This window comes from Neoarius graeffei, chromosome 4, assembly GCF_027579695.1.
Source record: "Neoarius graeffei isolate fNeoGra1 chromosome 4, fNeoGra1.pri, whole genome shotgun sequence".
Lineage (NCBI taxonomy): Eukaryota > Metazoa > Chordata > Actinopteri > Siluriformes > Ariidae > Neoarius > Neoarius graeffei.
Window position 1 is genome coordinate 17,079,192 of NC_083572.1, and position 23,169 is coordinate 17,102,360.

At 44.1% G+C, this 23,169-nt stretch overlaps 1 protein-coding gene across 1 annotated transcript in view; it reads right to left on the bottom strand.

Moving 5' to 3' along the window:
* LOC132884898 (centrosomal protein of 95 kDa-like) overlaps positions 1-23,169 on the bottom strand; it is a 71,377-nt gene that overhangs the window by 2,073 nt on the left and 46,135 nt on the right. The window contains exons 10-20 of the mRNA XM_060918945.1: positions 21,023-21,222; positions 20,733-20,850; positions 20,519-20,633; positions 20,231-20,415; positions 17,695-17,787; positions 16,716-16,869; positions 10,496-10,662; positions 9,447-9,521; positions 9,186-9,338; positions 8,673-8,819; positions 8,481-8,552 (exon numbers count right to left, since the gene is read on the bottom strand). Coding sequence (XP_060774928.1) covers positions 8,481-8,552; positions 8,673-8,819; positions 9,186-9,338; positions 9,447-9,521; positions 10,496-10,662; positions 16,716-16,869; positions 17,695-17,787; positions 20,231-20,415; positions 20,519-20,633; positions 20,733-20,850; positions 21,023-21,222 — 1,479 coding nt within the window. The remainder of the gene's footprint in view (positions 1-8,480; positions 8,553-8,672; positions 8,820-9,185; positions 9,339-9,446; positions 9,522-10,495; positions 10,663-16,715; positions 16,870-17,694; positions 17,788-20,230; positions 20,416-20,518; positions 20,634-20,732; positions 20,851-21,022; positions 21,223-23,169) is intronic.

Genomic DNA, 23,169 nt, shown 5'->3' on the forward strand with positions numbered 1-23,169 from the left:
GGGAGGGGTTCACCGCTCTGTGAAAGACTGCTTGGGCCAACAGTGCAACAATTTAAGAATAACGTTCCTCAATGTAAAATTGCAAAGAATTTGGGGATCACATCATCTATGATACATAATATCATTAAAAGAGTCCGAGAATCTGGAGAAATCTCTGTATGCAAGAGACAAGGCTGAAAACTGACATTGGATGCCTGTGATCTTCAGGTCCTCAGGAGACACTGCATTCAAAGCAGACATGTGTCTGTAATGGAAATCGCTGTATGAGCTCAGGAACACTTCAGAAAACCATCGTCTGTGAAAACAGTTAATTACTGCATCCACAAAATGCAAGTTAAAGCGATTTATATAATATTACAAAAAAAAAAATCTCCAGAAACCCCGCTGTCTTCTCTTGGCCTGAGCTCCTTTACGATAGACTGAGGCGAAGTAGAAAACTGTCCTGAGGGCTGAAGAATCAAAAGTAGAAATTCTTTTTAGAAATCATGGACACCACATCCTCCAGGCTAAAGAGGAGAGGGACCATCTGGCTTATCAGTGCACAGTTCAAAAGCAGCATCTGTGATGGTATGAGGGTGCATTAGTGCAGGGGTTCTCAACCTTTTCTGCTTTGAGACCCACCTACTCGTACTTGTAACAAGTCGAGGCCCATTAAAAAAAGATCCCCAATTATTTTGGCTCCTCTATTCTATTAGAATAGGGTGGCATGGTGGTGTAGTGGTTAGCACTGCTGCCTCACGGCAAGAAGGTTCTGGGTTCGAGCCGAGTGGCCGATGGGGGGCCTTTGTGTGGAGTCTGCATGTTCTCCCCATGTCTGTGTGGGTTTCCTCCAGGTGATCTGGTTTTCCCCCATAGTCAGCTGGGATAGGCTCTAGCTTGCCCGTGACCCTGCACAGGATAAGTGGTTACGGATAATTGATGGATATTCTATTAGAATTTAATAATCTATTGTAAAGCGTATTAAAGGGATGCAACATGATGCCCTGTGACAGATGGGAGCCAAAGAATTAAATAAATGCAATGAAACTGTTTTTAATTGTAGGTATTGTATTTAAAAAACTGTATGGATGTGCCAGAAGCCCAACCATGCATGCAGGGCATTCTCAGCCACAAGGGATTAAATATCCAAAAGTGGAGTCTGGTTGATTTAACACAAGAACTTACTGCCATGTTTGTGTACAGCAAACAAGGGAGTTATGAAAACTAAGAAATACTCAAAAGAAGTGGATATAGAAGCCACTCTGTGGGATAGAACCTTACACGGTAACGAAGGTGGCTTTTTCCTACGAATTGGAAAATTATCCATCTGTTGAGTTCAACATCTCAAACTACCTGGTGCTGCAGACATCGTTCTACACGGACACATTCATTACTGCGTCCACAAATGCAAGTTAAAACTAGATATAAACAACATCCAGAAACACAGCTACCTTCTCTGGGCCCGAGCTCTTTTACGATGGACTGAGGTGAAGTGGAAAATTGTCCCGAGGTCTGACGAATCGAAATCTGAAATTCTTTTTAAAAATCTTGGACACCACATCCTCCAGGCCAAAAAGGAGAGGGACCATCCGGCTTGTCATCAGTGCACAGTTCAAAAGCCAGCGTCCGTAATGGTATGAGGGTGCATTAATGTACGTGACATTGGGTAGCTTGCACATCTTGGAAGGCATCATGAATGCTGAATGATATATACACATGTTTCAGAGCAACATGCTGCCATCCAGACAACATATTTTTCAGGGAAGGCCTTCCTTCTTTCAGCAAGACAATGCCAAACTGCTTTCTGCACATATTAAAACTGCATGGTTCTGTAGTAAGAGAGTCCGGGTGCTAAACTGGCCTGCCTGCAATCCAGACCTGTCTCCCATTTAAAACATTTGCCGCATTATGAAGCTCAAAATATGACAAAGGAGACCCGAACTACTGTTGAGCAACTGATTGTGTACCGTGCAAAAAATGGGACATTTCTCTTTCAAAACTACAGCAATTGCTCTTCTCAGTTCCCAAACATTTACAGAGTGTTCTTAAAAGTAGAGGTGATGCAACACCGTGGTAGACATGCCCCTGTCCCAACTTTTTTGAAACGTGTTGCGGACATCAAATTCAACATGAGCACATATTTTTCAAAAAACAATAACATTTCTCAGTTTCAACATGTGATCTGCTGTCTTTGTACTATTTTCAAAGAAATATAGGGTTTCCATGATTTGCAAATTATCACATTTTTTTCTTATTTGCAGTTTACACAGTGTCCCAACTTCTTTGGAATTGGGGTTGTACTGTATATATCCACTGTAAATTAAAAGAATGCACTTTGAAAACATAAAACTGAGAATAAAATAACTGGTCACAAAAAGTTTAGAACGCTCTCCGTCTTGGTCTTTTTATGTCGCTCCTTCGGTCATAAGCACATCCACTCAAACACGCACAGACAGCAATGGAAACAGAGGAAACCAGTTGCATCCTGCTGCAAAGACTGGTTGAGTGGCACAGACATCCATACACACGTTCAAATATGAAAATAAAACATGGTATATATCAGGCTAAGAGGTCTTGTGTGAGTGCGCCACACACATAAGTAAGGGCAACTACTAGTGCATCTCAAAAAATTAGAATACCATGAAAAAGTTCCCTTTTTTTCACAATTTAATTCAAAAAGGTAAACTTTCATATATTCTATATTCATTACACGTAAAGTGAAATATTTAAAGCCTTTTTTGTTTTAATTTTGATGATTATGGCTTATAGCTCATGAAAATCAGAAATCCAGTATCTCAAATTATTAGAATATTCCCCAAGATCAATCAAAAAACGATTTTACAATCCAGAAATGTCCAACTTCTGAAAAGTATATTCATTTATACACTCAGTACTTGGTTGGGGCTCCTTTACCATGAATTACTGTATCAATGCGGTGTGGCATGGAGGTGATCAGTCTGTGGCACTGCTGAGGTGTTATTGAAGCCCAGGTTGCTTTGATAGTGGCCTTCAGCGTATCTGTATTTTTGGGTTGGGTGTTTCTCATCTTCCTCTTGACAATACCCCATAGATTCTCTATGGGGTTCAGGTCAGGCAAGTTGGCTGGCCAATCAAATACAGTAATATCATGGTCAGCAAACCATTTGGTAGTAGTTTTGGCACTGTGGGTGGGTGCTAAGTCCTGCTGGAAAAGGAAATCAGCATCTCCAAAAAGCTCGTCAGCAGACGGAAGCATGAAGTGCTCTAAAATCTCCTGGCAGATGGCTGTGTTGACTTTGGACTTGATAAAATACAGTGGACCAACACCAGCAGATGACATGGCACCCCAAATCATCACAGACTGTGGAAACTTCACACTGGGCTTCAAACACCTTGGATTCTGTGCCTCTCCACTCTTCCTCCAGACTCTAGAACCGTGATTTTCAAATTAAATGCAAAATGTACTTTCATCTGAAAAGAGGACTTTGGACCACTGAGCAACAGTCCATTTCTTTCTCTCCTTAGCCCAGATAAGACACTTCTGACATTGTCTCTGGCTCAGGAGTAGCTTGATATTAGGAATGCGAAAGTTGTATCCCCTTTCTTGAAGATGTCTGTTCGTGATGGGTCTTGATACACTGACACCAGCCTCAGTCCACTCCTTGTGAAGCTCTCCCAAGTTCTTGAATCAACTTTTCTTGACAATCCTCTCAAGACTGCGGCCATCCCTGTTGCTTGTGCACCTTTTCCAGCCACCCTTTTCAGCAATGACCTTTTGTGGCTTACCCTCCTTGTGGAGGGCATCAGTGATCATCTTCTGGACAACAGTCAAGTCAGCAGTTTTCCCCATGATTGTGGTTGTGTGTGCTGAACTAGACCGAGAGATACACTGTGTTCATACTGTTTTACTCAAACTCGAAATAAAATATTCTAATATTTTGAGATGTTTTTTTTTTTTTTTAATGTTTTTGTACTGTATGCCATACTGATTAAAATTAAAATAGAAAAATGCTTGAAACATGTTTATATGTAATGAGTCTATAATATATAACATTTTCACTTTCTTAAATAACTGATGGAAAATATTGAACTTTTTCACAATATTCAAATTTTTCACACATTTTCACACATCTGTTAGAACACATACACCCACACAGAGAAACAGCAAAAAGACAAAATACACACACACACGCACATAATATTTGCCATCATTCACGCCTGGGGCGGCCCCACAACACCAGCAAAACTTGCCAGCTCTCAGAAAACTCGCAGTTACCCATTCTTACATTTGTAGTGTTGTAATGTGCGTTCACACCAAGGCATGGAAACCCGATCGAAGCCCGTCGGGACCCGAACAAATATTTAGAAGTTATGCTCAGGCTTGGACATACTGTATGCTCATGATAAGACTGTGTAAAATTCATCTCATCTCATCATCTCTAGCCGCTTTATCCTGTTCTACAGGGTCGCAGGCAAGCTGGAGCCTATCCCAGCTGACTACGGGCGAAAGGCGGGGTACACCCTGGACAAGTCACCAGGTCATCACAGGGCTGACACATAGACACAGACAACCATTCACACTCACACCTACGGTCAATTTAGAGTCACCAGTTAACCTAACCTGCATGTCTTTGGACTGTGGGGGAAACCGGAGCACCCGGAGGAAACCCACGCGGACACAGGGAGAACATGCAAACTCCACACAGAAGGGCCCTCGCCGGCCCCGGGGCTCGAACCCAGGACCTTCTTGCTGTGAGGCGACAGCGCTAACCACTACACCACCGTGCCGCCCCTGTGTAAAATTAAAAGCAGTCACTTAAAACCAGTTTCGCTTCATACGCGTCATAGCTGTGCGCGGGATTTGATGTAGCGACAAAGCGTGGTCAGCACAGTTGAGTGTGCATTTTGGGCTGGTGGAGAGATCAGCAACATAAATACCCGAAGCTCAGCGTTCTTGCCCGCGGCATCCTTGCCGTACCAGCCAGCAGCAGCAGCGAGCGCAACTTCAGCGCTGCTGGCAGGACAATTGAGCAGAGGAGGACAGCCTTGAAGCCATCCACCGTTGATGCAATCCTTTTTCTCCACAAGCATATGGATTAGCATAATCTTTGGATGGACTCATGTAAATGTAAATAATTCCCTGTTTGAATGGTGAGTGTTTTTGTTAATCCCCCTAAACCATTTATGTTTGGCCAGTAGGCTATTGTTACCGTGCTGGGAGCAGAAGTTAATTTAATATACAGACCTAGGCCCATATAATATCTTGGTTAGGCCTATTTGTAGGCTATGTGATGGCTTTACGGCAATATTGTGGCTATGTTATTTTGGTGCAGACAGACAGCGGGATTTTCATTTCAATTATTTGTTGAATTTCATTAAATGGCCTAGTGTTTATTAGGTCAACAGAACCCTTTGTCTGAATGTTGTGGATTTGTTCTGCTGTTCCGTTATTTTTGGTTTGCTTAGGTTAAGTGAGTAGGCTACATGAGCCTGGCAGACTTGCTCCAAGCGTGCGCTTAAAGCGCTCGCCGGTGTTGATGACTCAAAATGCCCTTTTCAGTTTGTTGATAAAACCACACAAACTTTCCACACAAAATATCATACATGGGTCTTTAGTAGGCTAATGAAAATAGTGTGATTTAAATGGCTTCGGGCTTCGGTCGGGCACAAATATCTCAATTCCTTTCGGACTCGGGTCGGTTTCGAGCATCGCTCTGTCGGATGCGGGCCGGTCCACACTCTAGTTCACACCGATTTTTAAAAAAATTTTTTAGTACTGCAGGGGTACAATGTAGCCCAATGTACTGACGTCAGATACCACAGAAAATCAGCTCAAAACATACCGTGCGCATGTCTTGCCTTGCTTAAATTCAACGACCTCAAACTCACACTGGTTTGAATATTTTGGCTTAATTTCTTTTTTTTTTTTTAAAGAAGGTAGGGGCAACAGTCTGGAAACAGAAATATTTTCCCCCAGAGTCGAGTTTCCTTTTCCCATACTTATCCAGACCTGGAAATTACTAAAATCAAAAATTCCATACCGCATAGGAACCCAGCCCTTTGAACGTATTCCGCCCATACCCAACACCATCAGATATGAAAAAGTAAACAAAGCAGCTCGGGCCTGACAAATCTGACAATATAACATTAATATTATAATAAATTATACCACAGTCCGCTTGGACACCAACACAGACCGTGTCCGAAATCGCTCACTCGTTCACTACTCCCTATATAGGGAATTACTAAATAGTGAGCTCATTGGTAAAATGAAAAAACGCTTTCGGACACTACTCCGTCGCGCTGGTATTTACGTCACTTACTGTCGCACAATTAAAACGTGCCAGATCAGTCGGCTGGTGGGTTTTTAAAATAATAAACACATACATGTATTTTTGTGATAAATCCATATTATACTGAGCGCATTTCCCATGTTAATCAATACAAAGTACCTGCATTTTTCAGTTCTTTTAAATCAAGGCTGAATCATTTCTTCTTTGCCGCTGCCTTTTATGAAATCAAATTTGAGACTTTGATTTCTTTCAGAGGGCGGCACGGTGGTGTAGTGGTTAGCGCTGTCGCCTCACAGCAAGAAGGTCCGGGTTCGAGCCCTGTGGCCGGCGAGGGCCTTTCTGTGTGGAGTTTGCATGTTGTCCACGTGGGTTTCCTCCGGGTGCTCCGGTTTCCCCCACAGTCCAAAGACATGCAGGTTAGGTTAACTGGTGACTCTAAATTGACCGTAGGTGTGAATGTGAGTGTGAATGGTTGTCTGTGTCTATGTGTCAGCCCTGTGATGACCTGGCGACTTGTCCAGGGTGTACCCCGCCTTTCGCCCGTAGTCAGCTGGGATAGGCTCCAGCTTGCCTGCGACCCTGTAGAACAGGATAAAGCGGCTAGAGATAATGAGATGAGATTTCTTTCAGCGTGACTGCAATGCATGATGGGATATATTGCTTTGGTTAGTGACCATCGGTTGTACGCTACTTTTCTTGATGCTCTGTGGGATACTTTGAGTGCACTATATAGGATGTAAATAATCCTCACTAAGGTTTCGGACAGCGCTACAAAATGGCGTCCTCACCACGTGACCGTTGCCATGTCGACAAGTAGATGGCGCCATTTTGGCGGTCACAACAATGGCGACTCCTGCTAGCCCAACATGTGGGTTATCGAGCGACATTACACTGTCGTGTACCGTACAGCATCTCGATGGTAAAAGTAAGAGCAGATATCGCGAAAAATTGACGGAGGCTGGTATACGTGACCCATACTCGTTACCTAATCACCTGTTTATGCCACTGCAACGGTGTAGTGTCGGTGATTTGCCGGACCTTCAGTACCTCGACATCGTGAATGGTTGCCATGACAACATATGCAAAGATTTCCAACAACATTTTGTGGCAAAAAAATTCCATAACAGTCTACTTCAACGTGATACCAAATAAAAGTAAATTCATTGCAGTTAGAAAAATAGTGTCCAGGTTGAGAGTGTTACATTAATCATATAGAAAAACATATAATTAATACGTCTAGTATCGAATTCTAGTTTTGTCCATTGCATATTCACATCTAAAAAGTACAACCCACCCAACAACATGGCTCTGCCTCGCCTGAGGGCACCGTGCATGTTAAACCTAGACTACACGTAAGCCGCCCAAATACTAGTAAGAAGCCCGGTGCCAGGCAGCCCCATTGATGAGGCCGAGCGGTCCCCGTCTCACGTATATAAAACCATGGATGTATAAAGATGAAACCATCGTAGCCTGACTAGTGGGGCTAGGTGCCAGGTAGCCTGAACACCGCCTAACAGGCCTTACGTGTAGGCTAGGTGCTAGGCGACATATATAATTTGTCATTTATCTCGCATATGATATCTTTAAACTTTTGGAAAAGTTACCTGAGACAAAATGTTCGCCACACAAATGCGCGTGTTCGGTGGGCTGCCAATTCTCTCACCTGATCGCCGCGATCCACTTTTCGCGACGCTGTCGATCGGCCGGGAACCTATGGAACGTTAATCCAGGTTTATCCCCTCTTCTGTTGTGGCAGCTAACTGCACAACACGTATCAGGCATTCTACGATAAAAGTAAGCGATGAAGAAGATGGATATTACAAGCGTTGTTTGCTGATAAGCGTGGCTTTGTTTGGCCTCCAAAATGGCGGCGTAAACAGTATCACGTGACCCTATGACGTCAGGTCGAAAACCTCTATATGGTGAGTAGGGAGCGATTTCGGACACAGGGAGGGACTGTGCTATATACCGTGATACGTATAGCGCCTCATAAAAAATGTCCTCAAGTATCACCATATGATATTTTTCTAATATCACCCACCCCTATAATGGGATGAGATGGAATGGGATTCAGGAACGCTGGTCTTTCGTGCTCAAAGAGATGTCCGTTTTCTCAACAACGCTGCTCATGGATCAACCATGCAGGTCCAATTGTGTTGTTTTTTTTTTTTGAAGTGCTGGGTATGTGACTGCTATTAAGAGAAAGGTTTTATGCAAAGCGTTACTCACCTTTTCCTGGGCTTTCTTCCGTACCTGGATCTCCTGGCGCTCCAGGGCGAGTCTTTCAGCCAGCATGGAAAACTGGATGGGCAGAGAGAAATTGAGAAATGAACGAGACGAGATAACGAGGAAGTAGAGACGTCGTCAATTCCCAACCCAATGTGAAACTTTCTGCAGAAAACTGCTGAAACAAGTAATTACCTGGTCCCTGTAGTAGTTCTCCATGGCCTCAATTTCATCTTTGCGTTTGCGTGAGCGCTCCTGACGCTGTTCTTTAGCGTACGTACGCTGCTCCCTTAGACGGGCCTTCTGCAGCTCCAGACCCTCTTCGAACACCTGACGCAACATCTGCATGCACAAAGAGACACAACGCAACGCATCAGAGCTTCTCTTAATGCCCCAAGTACCAGAAATTGAACCAACAGGAGCTAAATGGTACCACGGGTACTTGGCTAGCAGCACTGTCTGCTGCCAATTTTGGGATGCATTGGCTGTGCATACATCATAAGACCATTTCTGGACATTTAGAAGCCTTTAATGTTCATCCTGACATTGGCCCGATCAAGCAAAGCTAACAGTCAGTGAGGGCGCAAGATGTGGGTCAGTACTCAATAAATTAGACATAAGGAAGTGCTGAGTTAGGGAATTCCTTCTCTCATATCCTCCTGACTGGGAACGCTGAACAGAGGGAGACATCGCTGAAGCGTGACTCACCCTCTCCTCTCGTGTGCGGGCTCGGAGGAGTCGGGCACGCAGCTGCACGTGGTAATCGCTGTGGTATTTGCGAGCGCGGGCCACCTGCTGCCTCTGCTCCCGCAGCTTGTTCTGCGTAGACCTCTGCTGCTGGATTCTCTCTCGGATATCCTTCTGCGAAAGACCGAGACACTCAAAATGTGATTTTTAAAATCATGTAGCAGTTGTAGCTGCTTCACAAAGACACTAAAATCGTGTGCGTGCGTGTGCATATGCACTCACCAGGCGACGACTGTGCTCCTGCTCTTTGCAGAGGATATCCATGAGCAAGTCATGTCTCTTTTGGGCCTCCTCTAGCTGTAAATAAATCAAAATTGTCGATGTGTCTACTACACTCATAGACGCAGCCCCAAAAACTGACCAAGCTTGAACACATCAGTAGAAAGCTGAACTGAGGTCATTTTTAAACTCGCTTTATTTCTTAATTAACATGTTACGTTTTCGGTTTTCGTAACCTTATATCGTGACTCGTATTGGCAACTAATTGCAATTAAATCTTATGCTTATCGGCCTATTCGGTTTTTAGCCGTGTTGAATTTAGTTCGTTTGGTCGACGGCAGGCGTCGCTTATCCGCGCGATCGTCACGAGACTTGTGCGAGACTTCGAAACGTGAAGTGTCAGCGCCGCCATTTTGAAAACTGTTTTCCAAACTAAATATTGCACAAAAATGACGATTACTGCCTACTTTTTTTTTTCCCCAACCTTTCCTGATTGCTATCAAAACAAACAAAACTTCCGGCTTAATTACGTCAACATTCGAAAGAGGGCGCGGGCGTCTTTTGACAACGTTGGCCGCTTTGATTTCTGCTGTACGTTTTACTTCCGCCCTGCGATGTCTCGCACAGGTCTCGGCGAATCTCGTTTACGGCCGTTGCTTTGACATATGGATTGATATATTATGTAGCATATTTCACACACTCGTAACTTGCTACAGCAGTGACAAAATAGCTATCAAAAATGCATTCCTGTATTTAATAAAATGATATAAACAGAATTTTGATTTAAAAAAAAAAAAAAAGCTAATACAGCTCTATGATCAACATAACATAAGGAATTTATTTTTTTTTTAAAAAGCAGGAAGTTCTGCATCCGAAGGAGTTCCTCATGATGGAAATCCTGCACTGAATTATAGCTGGAATTACTGTCAGAGCTCCTGTTATATAAAATTAAAAATCAACACCTTCTGACCAAACAGATATGAGAATTCAACCATGTTGGGTATAACGATAAAGATACCCAACCCTAATGAGTACGTGCAAGCTGTTCTCACCTGGTTGGCGTGTTTGCGTGTGCGTTTGTGCTGCTGGTCTATAGCACCGAGCTGGTCGACCTGCCGGAGCTGCTGCTTCCACATGCGGGACAGTGTGTGAGGAGAGAACTGCAGAGGAGGGAAATCGTCCAATAGAGCTGGGAGCAAGTCGTTCTCCTTCACCCGCACTACAGACAAAACGCACACTTTCATTCTCTAGGCACATTTACTAAAAAAATTATTCATTTCAATTTAAACATACAGTATGAACCAGAGATATTTCTCTCTTTTTTTTTTTTTCTTTCTCCTTCTTCTCCTGGTCAACTTCATGTTAATATACATCCATCCATTACTGCATTTCAGGCCTGCAACACATTCCAAAAAAAGTCGGGACGGGGCAATTTAGGGCAAGTAATGAGGTATGATTTGAAACCGGTGATGTCAACATATGATTGTAATCATGATTTACTACAAAAATCAGTATCCGGGAAAGTCCTAGTCTTTGAGGAGCAAAAAGGGGTCGAGGATCTCGGAGAAAAGATCTGAAGGGATTTGGATATTTCTCGATGGCGCATTAAACCATTCAAGGAATCTGGAGAAATTTCGGTCCATAAAAGGGCAAGGGCACAAGCCTAAGCTGAACAGCCGTGATCTCCGATCAAGAACCGTCATTCATCTTTAGCTGATATAACCACATGGGCTGGAGGAAGCCATGGCTTCATGGTTCGAGAACCAGCTTTGGGACCAAAAGGTTGTAGGTTCAATTCCCTGAACCAGCAGGAATGGTTGAAACGCCCTTGAGCAAGGCACCACACCCCTACCTGCTCCGGATATGTTGTACGTTGCTCTGGATAAGAGTGTCTGCTAAATTCCTGTAAAGTAATGTAATGTAAAGGAAAATGTCTGATGCTCCTGTCATTGGTGCAATGGAATCGAACCCTACAGTCTGGGAAAGAAGGATTTGTCATACGATCTCGAAAACTACCCTTCAGTCGAGTTCCCCGACATCTCGAACTATCTGGTGTTGCAGACATCCTTCTACACCGCAAAACAGATGAAAGTGTGGAAGAGTATGGAGGCTTGCAACTTTTTTTTGCTTTAAAATGGCTGGGTAAAGGTAGCCTGGGCCTGCCCATCCTAAGTATGACGCAACACGAGGGCCTGTTGCGAGCTTAGTCTGGCAAGGCAAGCTATCTCCAGCTCTTCCAAGCTCCCGAAAAATCGGGAGCCAATCAACTTTGAGCATCTCCAACGGCCCTGGGTAGAGGCGTGTTCAAGGCAGTGACGTAGTAGAACTGCGACCGGAAGCCATAGATTGTTTACAGAATCTATGCCGGAAGCGCTTCATTCACTAGAAACATTACGAACATGGAGCAGTGGCAAGCCTTTGACACAGCGGTAGATGCTGTATTGAAAGCATTCAACGGGAAGTTCTCATTGAAAACGGAGCAAAGAGCAGCCCTGGAGGTATTTATCTTCTTCCTGTTACTCAAGCAGTTTCCGTCGCTTCACATACTGTACGTCAGAGGAAAGAGTGATGTGATTGGTTTAAGCTTCGTCACAGCCTTTTCTGGCTTTGACCAGTAGCAAACTGAGGTATTTCAGGGAGGCGGGTCAACCACGGGCTCTGGGAAACAGTTGGGCTTAATATCTTTGCCAGACCAAATGCTCGCAGAGCTTTGAAGTCGCGTTAGCCAGACTAGGGTAAAGGACCTCAGTATCAAGTTGCTGCCCAATGAATCCTGGGTTGTTTTTGCCCGTGTATTTTATTTACAACCCCGATTCCAAAAAAGTTGGGACAAAGTACAAATTGTAAATAAAAACGGAATGCAATAATTTACAAATCTCAAAACCTGATATTGTATTCACAATAGAACATAGACAACATATCAAATGTCGAAAGTGACACATTTTGAAATTTCATGCCAAATATTGGCTCATTTGAAATTTCATGACAGCAACACATCTCAAAAAAGTTGGGACAGGGGCAATAAGAGGCTGGAAAAGTTAAAGGTACAAAAAAGGAGCAGCTGGAGGACCAAACTGCAACTCATTAGGTCAATTGGCAATAGGTCATTAACATGACTGGGTATAAAAAGAGCATCTTGGAGTGGCAGCAGCTCTCAGAAGTAAAGATGGGAAGAGGATCACCAATCCCCCTAATTCTGCACCGACAAATAGTGGAGCAATATCAGAAAGGAGTTCGACAGTGTAAAATCGCTAAGAGTTTCAACATATCATCATCTACAGTGCATAATATCATCAAAAGATTCAGAGAATCTGGAAGAATCTCTGTGCGTAAGGGTCAAGGCCGGAAAACCATACCGGGTGCCCGTGATCTTCGGGCCCTTAGACGGCACTGCATCACATACAGGCATGCTTCTGTATTGGAAATCACAAAATGGGCTCAGGAATATTTCCAGAGAACATTATCTGTGAACACAATTCACCGTGCCATCCGCCGTTGCCAGCTAAAACTCTATAGTTCAAAGAAGAAGTCGTATCTAAACACGATCCAGAAGCGCAGACGTCTTCTCTGGGCCAAGGCTCATTTAAAATGGACTGTGGCAAAGTGGAAAACTGTTCTGTGGTCAGACGAATCAAAATGTGAAGTTCTTTATGGAAATCAGGGACGCCGTGTCATTCGGACTAAAGAGGAGAAGGACGACCCGAGTTGTTATCAGTGCTCAGTTCAGAAGCCTGCATCTCTGATGGTATGGGGTTGCATTAGTGCGTGTGGCATGGGCAGCTTACACATCTGGAAAGACACCATCAATGCTGAAAGGTATATCCAGGTTCTAGAGCAACATATGCTCCCATCCAGATGACGTCTCTTTCAGGGAAGACCTGCATACTGCATCAATTACAGCATCATGGCTGCGTAGAAGAAGGGTCCGGGTACTGAACTGGCCAGCCTGCAGTCCAGATCTTTCACCCATAGAAAACATTTGGCGCATCATAAAACGGAAGATACGACAAAAAAGACCTAAGACAGTTGAGCAACTAGAATCCTACATTCGACAAGAATGGGTTAACATTCCTATCCCTAAACTTGAGCAACTTGTCTCCTCAGTCCCCAGACGTTTACAGACTGTTGTAAAGAGAAAAGGGGATGTCTCACAGTGGTAAACATGGCCTTGTCCCAACTTTTTTGAGATGTGTTGTCATGAAATTTAAAATCACCTAATTTTTCTCTTTAAATGATACATTTTCTCAGTTTAAACATTTGATACCGTATGTCTGAATAAAATATGGAATTTTGAAACTTCCACATCATTGCATTCCGTTTTTATTTACAATTTGTACTTTGTCCCAACTTTTTTAGAATTGGGGTTGTATTTATTTTTTTTTAAAGGGCATATTCTGGACCGGGCAGCACGGTGGTGTAGTGGTTAGCGCTGTTGCTTCACAGCAAGAAGGTCCGGGTTCGAGCCCCGTGGCCGGCGAGGGCCTTTCTGTATGGAGTTTGCATGTTCTCCCCGTGTCCGCGTGGGTTTCCTCCGGGTGCTCCGGTTTCCCCCACAGTCCAAAGACATGCAGGTTAGGTTAACTGGTGACTCTAAATTGACCGTAGGTGTGAATGTGAGTGTGAATGGTTGTCTGTGTCTATGTGTCAGCCCTGTGATGACCTGGCAACTTGTCCAGGGTGTACCCCGCCTTTCGCCCGTAGTCAGCTGGGATAGGCTCCAGCTTGCCTGCGACCCTGTAGAACAGGATAAAGTGGCTAGAGATAATGAGATGAGATGAAATGAATGTCCCTTTACACACTCATCCAGAAGGATAATTTTGCACAAGGCCATCTGTCTACAGCAGGAAAAAAAAAAAAACCACACAACCAAACGCATCTGGAAAAATCCCAAGGGAGTCTGGAGCCAGATTCGTGACGTTACCTGCGGAAGCACTAGCAGGCTGAGAGGGCTTTGCACGGTTTCAGTGCACAGCCTGTGTAGACCAAGCGCTCCCGTTTCTCTCCCATCGTCCGGTCTTTTGGAAAACGATGAGTACTAATCCCATCAAGATTGGTGTTGCTACACCCTCCGACGATACAGTTGTTAACCATTTTAATAATTACGTGATAACGTTGAAGAAATTTGCAGAAAACCACCAGGTCGTTTTCTCAAACAAACCAGCGCCGACGTAGGATTCAGAAGGAGGCGTCCCGCACGCGACGTCACGAAAATCAACGTTTCCCGGGAAATCCAAATGGCAAGTTTTTTCAGAGGCGGACCAATTCGCCTCAAATGGCTTGATTTCAACTGAATTTTTCTGGTATTGCGCAAGGTAAAAAAAATTGCAGAGAATGCAGAATGTTCCAGATATTTGACCAAAGTTTAATATAAAATAGGAGAATTACATTGATCTTGCTCCTGAATTTACCCATGATATGCACTTTAAGCTTTTCTTTTGCGTCTTTACAACGAAGCGCTGCAAGTTGAAGTGTAAACAAACAGTTGGCTTGATTCTCACTTGTGTTGGCTCTTATCTCTCAGGTAAATCATTCACAAAGATCATCAGAAACCCCTTTAAAGACCTGGATCTTAGTTAAACAAGACGGAGAAATGATCACGGAGCACTCTAACTGGATGGCTGGGTAAGAATTTTGTCGCAACCTTCGTGCATATGGACTTTGTGAGGAGTAAACACAGAAACAGCTGGGGACTTTAGCGCTTCATGACTTAAAAAAAAAAAAAGTATCATAAAATAACGGCACACAGCAAGAAAATTACTTGGAAAAACACTAATGGTGATGATACACGGGGCAACTTTTTGGGCAATGTTGCCGAGCAATGTTGCTGGCAACGGGCAACTAGTTGAGACACAGGGCAACTTTTCAGGGCAACTAACAATGGGCAACAACAGTTAGCAACGGCAGTTTGCAGTTAGCTAAAAAAATCGATGTCTTAATTTTTGCTGTGACCATTTAATCAAGCTGTCTGTTGTTTTTTAGAGCTTTGGTGAGGTAAATTCCTCCATATAGAATATTAAAATAACAACTTACCGGCGTAAAAACAGATGAGGAGTCTCTCCATCTCTTCGCTCCACTGACACTGAGCGGCCGCCATATTTGTTTGAAATTTCTGATCCGAACCTCACCGGAGGTCACATGACTCGATACTCGCGTTCTGATTGGCTTATCTCAAAAAGTTGCCAGAGATTATCAAAACCATTCAGAAAGAAACAATGTTGCCCAATCTCAATAGAAAAGAGTCAAAACGCAATTGCCCAGCAACATTGCTCGGCAACATTGCCCAAAAAGTTGCCCCGTGTATCATCACCATAACGCCGTAGCTGAGAGGGAAATACAAACCTTTCACCAAGTGAACACTGCAAACTCGAGCGTGCTTCGACTCGGCTCCCTTCGATTCCAGTGAGGGGTTCAAAAGCCACCTTTCTCGACGTCTTTTTGCGAAATTCTGTGTTCATTAACCGTTTTAAATTAGTTCACGGGGAACCCTGAAGAAACTTCAGTTTCGTGGTTTGATCGATTCAAACAAACAATGCAAGCGTAATGGTGATGATACACGGGGCAACTTTTTGGGCAATGTTGCCGAGCAATGTTGCTGGCAACGGGCAACTAGGTGAGACTTTCAGGGCAACTAACAATGGGCAACAACAGTTAGCAACGGCAGTTTACAGTTAGCTAATATAAAAAAAAAAAAAATGTCTTAATTTTTGCTGTGACCATTTAATCAAGCTGTCTGTTGTTTTTTAGAGCTTTGGTGAGGTAAATTCCTCCATATAGAATATTAAAATAACTTACCGGCGTAAAAACAGATGAGGAGTCTCTCCATCTCTTCACTCCACTGACACTGAGCGGCCGCCATATTTGTTTGAAATTTCTGATCCGAACCTCACCGGAGGTCACATGACTCGATACTCGCGTTCTGATTGGCTCATCTCAAAAAGTTGCCAGAGATTATCAAAACCATTCAGAAAGAAACAATGTCGCCCAATCTCAATAGAAAAGAGTCAAAACGCAATTGCCCAGCAACATTGCTCGGCAACATTGCCCAAAAAGTTGCCCTGTGTATCATCACCATAAGGCATTTTTCATGCGAGCAATGCACCTTCTCCGTACAAGAGCTTTGGTAGACCACCAGATAAAGTTTTGAATAACTAATGAGGCGGATGTGACGTCACGTGAAACCTAGCACAGAGGAGCTGTACATCTCTACGTAGTGCGAAAATCTTTTTAATACAGCCGCTTAGTGTGCTGTGATACGAAGAGGAGGAGGCTTACGTGGGGCTGTTTTGCGGGTCTGGACGCGTGGTCTGCTGGGAGCCGCAGGTTTCGAGCGGGGATTCTTGTTCGAGTGTGTCGATTTAGATCCGTAGTTATGAGACTTTGACGCGCGAGACGCTTCTTTACGGACGGCCTCTCTGTACTCCTGCTCCTACAGGAAGAAAGACATGAAAGGATTATCAATGTTACATTTACACGATGCAAACAAAGTGAACACACTTAGAAATGGACTCGTTGTACACGACTTCCAAGCACACATCTTTAGTCATTTATACTAGGCTAATATAAAATGATAGTCTAAGGACAACATAAAAGTAATATTGTTAAAATTAATTTGTAGCTTGCTTTATGGTTTTTGAGGTTTTAGACTTCTGCAGCTTTATAGAACCTCGTTTCTCTTTTTTCCCAGTAAATTTTTTTAAAAGGTGACATATTATACCCCTTTTCCACAAGTCGACGCAGTTCCCTGGGACATGCTTTGATCAAAACACGACAGCTCCCTTCTCACCCTGTCTAAACAGCCCTGTTCAAAACTGCTGATTGGAGACCCTGTTCCTTTAAATGATAACCACTCATCACCCCATATCCCTCTTCCACTGGCCAATCAGGTAGCCCTTTCCTCATGAATATTCATTCACAAAGGCAGCTCTCAAGCCGTGAGTGGAGATATTCAGATGAAGGGGCGGTATAATTGTAAAAATGAGCGCTGCTTGGGACACAGAAAGGGAGCCAAATACGAACGGCTTATTGAAGCGCTTGTTTTCTGAAATAGGCAGCCTGAAAGAAACAGACCGAGTTGTTTAATTTCAGAGTTTGCGGGTTGGTAGGCTCCAGGTACCCACAAGCACTGAAAAACTCACTTTTTCATAATATGATCAGCTTATGAAAAAGTATGAACAATTATTTTTTTAAACGTTATACGGTGTATACAACTCAGGAATAATATAGTATAAATATTTCGTCCAGATGTCCTTACAGCCTCCTGAGCTCGCAGTCTCTCGATGGCCAAGTCTACTCTCTGCTCCTCATCAAAGTTCTTCAGGTCTGCCTCATAAGCTTCAGCCACCATCTAGAGGCCAACATGAGAGAGACAACACGGTTACAGTATACCACAAACAGCGTGCAAAAAACAAACAAACAAACAAACAAAAAAACAATTCCATAGTACTCAGAAACCCAAACCTCGGCAAAAGATATTATTCAGTCACAAACAGCTGACAGATGTGACTTCAGTTTAAAGCTATAATTAAGGCCAAGTTTACATTAGACCGTATCTGTCTCGTTTTCTTCGCGGATGCACTGTCCGTTTACATTAAAACGCCTGGAAACAGGAATCCGCCAGGGTCCACGTATTCAATCCAGATCGTGTCTGGTCCGGTGCTGTGTAAACATTGAGAATACGCGGATACGCTGTGCTGAGCTCTAGCTGGCGTCGTCATTGGACAACGTCACTGTGACATCCACCTTCCTGATCCGCTGGCGTTGGGATCACACACACAGCGGCTCAGTCCCGAATCACTGCTCGTGCGCTTCACTCGCGCGCTCTGTGAGCTGCGCAGGGCCGGAGTGCGCACCCTCCAGAGGGCACTCGCTGTTCAGGGTGGAGTGATTTGGAGTGCAGGAGGAAGCGCTGAGCTGCACTGAGGTTTATTTACACATTTCAACTTATTTACCTCCTTCAGGCGCTTAAACTCAGTGAGAACATCACAGCCAGGTGTGTTTATCTGCTGGAGAAGGTGTTCGCTTGCCATCCTTCCACTTGCAAGTGGTGAGTGACTTGCGGATGCCCGATATGCACTGGGATCATGTGACGTGCCATCTAATTAGTCATGTGATTAGCGTATCCGTGTATTGGCGTTGCTGTGTGCACGCGAATCGTTTTAAAAACGTTAATCTGATGATCCGCTGATTCGAAATAATGTAAACAGGGTCTAAATTAATAAAATAGGGATGCCATGGCCTAATGGTTACAGAAGCAGCTTTGGGACCAAAAGGTTGCCAGTTTGATTCCCTAGACCGTTGGGGATAGACAATTCCATAGACGACTGGGGATAAAATTTACGGAAGCCGAGAGAGGCCCTTCATATAATCCTTTTTTTTTTTTTTTTAAATTCACCTTGTTATCCCGAGATAACGACATAATTAATTCAGGATCTCGAGAAAACAACACAACTAATTTGAGATCTCGAGAAAACAAAACCGTTATTCCGAGATCTCGAGAAAACAAAATTATTCCGTGATCTCGAGTAAACAGCTGAGAAATGGTTCATTCAGGTGCGCCAAGAGACTTGTGATATGCTGACTTTGGGGCTATTTCTCATTCTGTATAGACGCAACTTTGGTCATTAGAATGTCTGGAATAATCGATCACCTAATAAGGCAATATTTTGATCAGGGGTTGACACAGGGAGAGATTGCATTAAGTCTTTTAATAAAGGATAATTTCAAAATTAGTCCGCGGCACCTCCGCAGAAGACTGGCCCTCCTCTCTCTCAAGGCATCGTAAAAAGCCATTTCTGCTCTGTTACATGTCCGCCAATTTCTAAGTCTTCGTTGTCTGACCCACGGGGGGGGCGCAGCTCTGCTAGAAATCTCAGCTGTTTTCTCGAGATCACGGAATAATTGTCTTGTTTTCTCGAGATCTCGAATTAGTTGTGTTGTTTTATCGACATCCTGAATTAATTATGTCGTTATCTCGGGATAACAAGGTGAATTTAAAAAAAAAAAAAAAAAGGATTATATGAAGGGCCTCTCGCGGCTTCCGTAAAAATTAGTGCATGTTTAAAGCCTTTAATTTGCTGTAAAGCTGCTTTGTGACAATGTCTGTTGTTAAAAAGTGCTATACAAATAAACTTGACCAGCAGGAATGGCTGAAGTGCCCTTGAGCAAGGCACCAAACCCCCAACTGCTCCCCAGGCCGCTCTAGGCATGTTGTATGGCGCTCTGGATAAGAGCGTCTACTAAATTCCTGTAAAGTAATGTCGTGTAAAATGTCCGTGATGCTCCTGTGTCACAAGCAGAATGAAATCTTGTCAGTACTTTCCAATTTTAACACATGAAGGATTGGCCTAGGCAACCACACACACACACACACAGTGCTATTTAGAAAAGATGTACAACAGTCCCGTCTTCATAACCTTCAGAATTGCTTTCTTCTGCAGCTTGGTTTTAAAGTTCACAGGTGAAATTGGTAAAGTAGTTCCAGTTGTACGTGTCTTTACTGTGCTAAGTATCGAATTTTAGGAATCTTCGTTCCTGAGACGAAGAATGTCTTGAAAGGAACGGCGAACTCCGTTAACTCCGTATCTTGGCTGATTAAATGCATTTGGAATAAGGAAGGAAGTGTGTGCGGATTTCGTTTCTGACTGAACCTGTTGTGTATTTTTCCGCCCTACAGTGGTTCCCAGTCCAGCCTCGATAACAAATGTGATTTTTCCACCTTAAACAGACCCGGTTCAACTCAAAAAAAATTGCAGAGTCAATGGTCACGAAGATCCTCTGCGCTGTCTGACCTGGCTTTTTCTGCGCTGGTCCTGAATGCGTCGGAGCTCGTCGTGCCGCCTCTTGGCCGTGTGTTGTCGCGTGTGTGTGAGCGGAGCGCCCTCTAGCATGCTCTGACTGGAATGACATACAGGAGGAGGAGAAGGAGAAGGAGAGAGGGAGCGTGTGCGAGGAGGTCTGTCCACAGGGGTCTTATCTGTAAAGGGAAGGACCATAACATCACCACAATGTCTTTGGAAATACAGCTGATGAAAAGATGAAGAATGAACGCGAGAGCGGAAAAGAAATGCAAGGAGAACCTGTGGGTCTGGGGACACGTCTGCACTCCATGACACTGTCGCTGTGGTGGGAGTGTTTGTCCTCCTCTGCGGGCTTCGACACGTCTGCCGTCTCCCCCAGAGCCCTCTTCAGCATCTGCATGAGTGAGACAGACCAGATCGATCGTTCCTGCTCCACCACAGGAAAAAGACGACACGGAGGTACAAGTGTGGTGGAACTGCTGAGGACACTCACAAGATCGAGCTCCTCGAGACGGCGAGCGAGTTTCTCGGACATCTCGTGCAGCTCCTGCTCGGCCTGTCTGTTCTTCTGACTGCGTATGGATAACGGGTCCTCGGTTTCCTTAGCCAGCCTGAAGCAAAATCGGAGAGAGATCTGCAAGGCTTATCTCAAAACATCTCCAGCAGTATTTATACATCAATGAAAACACATGAGTCACAGAGGATATTTTCCAAAAACGTTTAAAACATCCTCACTAGCTCTCAACTCATTTTAGCGCTTGCGTTCTTTACTCGGCTCCCCACCTCCTGCTCCTGTAGCTCCTCCGTCTTCCAGAAGATGAGCCGGAGCTGTGGAGCCGCTCTTCGTCGCTCTGTCCTTCTTCTGCTGGGCTGTGCGTGTGCATGCGCGTGTCCTCTCTCTGGCTGTGCTCGTGCTGGAGGGACAGGAGCAGCACGTCTGGCTGAGTGCGGAACAGGACACGCCGTCCTCCTTCACTACCGCTCTGGGAGAAAAAGACAGCCAGTTGCACGTACTTTGAATGCAAGCATTTTTATTTTGTGTTTGCTCCGATCGCTGCCTTAAAGGAACAGTCCACCGTACTTCCATAATGAAATATGCTCTTATCTGAATTGAGATGAGCTGCTCCGTACCTCTCCGAGCTTTGCGCGACCTCCCAGTCAGACGCGCTGTCACTCCTGTTAGCAATGTAGCTAGGCTCAGTATGGCCAATGGTATTTTTTGGGGCTGTAGTTAGATGCAACCAAACTCTTCCGCGTTTTTCCTGTTTACATAGGTTTATATGACCAGTGATATGAAACAAGTTCAGTTACGCAAATTGAAACGTAGCGATTTTCTATGCTATGGAAAGTCCGCACTATAATGACAGGCGTACTAACACCTTCTGCGCGCTTCGGCAGCACATTGATACGGAGCTCAGATATCAATGCGCTGCCGAAGCGCGCAGAAGGTGTTAGTACGGCTGTCATTATAGTGCGGACTTTCCATAGCATAGAAAATCGCCACGTTTCAATTTTTTTAACTGAACTTGTTTCATGTCACTGGTCATATAAACCTATGTAAACAGGAAAAACGCGGAAGAGTTTGGTCGCATCTAACTACAGCCCCAAAAAATACCATTGGCCATGCTGAGCCTAGCTACATTGCTAACAGGAGTGACCGCGCGTCTGACTGGGAGGTCGCGCAAAGCTCGGAGAGGTACGGAGCAGCTCGTCTCAATTCAGATAAGAGCATATTTCATTATGGAAGTACGGTGGACTGTTCCTTTAAATGGAAAAGCAGAAACGAGTAGCAGTTCTCTCAGTCTTGCTTCGGTCTTTTTTTTTCCCCTCTCTTTTACTGACTATATTAGCCCATATGCACAAACTTTTTTTCTCCCCCCCCCCATATTGTCCTAAATTTTAACCTGTTTTCGTCTTTTAATTCTAGTACTAGTTTACAGAGTATTAAAGGATTTGTATAGTTCATTTCTATATTGCTGTTTACGTTCTTGTATCAGAGTGGCGGCACGGTGGTGCAAGTGGTTAGCACGGTTGCCTCGCAGCAAGAAGGTTCTGGGTTCGAGGCCTTTCTGTGTGGAGTTTGCATGGTTTTCCCTTGAGTGCTCTGGTTTCTCCTACAGTCCAAAGACATGCAGGTTAGGCTAGCTGGCGGCTCTAAATTGTCCATAGGTGTGAACGTGAATGGTTGAGAGGAGATAGAAGGCAATGGGAAACCACTGCTGTCATGTTCCCTAGACACTTTGATGGCTGAAGCCGTCAGAGCAGCCACGTCATAGGCTGAAATGGATGGATCAGATAGAGTGATTGCACTGGTATATCGCTGCATTGTTCACTTTTTGCACTACCGCCACGGTACACATTCTATCCTACTGCACCACTTCCATTATGCCTACTGCCTAGAATCTCTAACCATCTCACAATTGTATTCTATGAGTGTATCGGTGGTTTTTTTTTTTGCATTTGTATGGTGTGTCATAAGCTACTGGATGCCTTAAAGTGCATATCACGGGTAAATTCAGGAGCAAGATCAATGTAATTCTCTTATTTTATATTAAACTTTGGTCAAATATCTGGAACATTCTGCATTCTCTGCAATTTTTTTTTACCTTGCGCAATACCAGAAAAATTCAGTTGAAATCAAGCCATTTGAGGCGAATTGGTCCGCCTCTGAAAAAACTTGGCATTTGGATTTCCCGGCAAACGTTGATTTTCGTGACGTCGCGTGTGGGACGCCTCCTTCTGAATCCTACGTCAGCGCTGGTTTGTTTATGAGAAAACGACCTGGTGGTTTTCTGCAAATTTCTTCAACGTTATCACGTAATTATTAAAATGGTTAACAGATGTATTGTCGGAGGGTGTAGCAACACCAATCTTGATGGGATTAGTGCTCATCGTTTTCCAAAAGACCGGACAATGAGAGAGAAACGGGA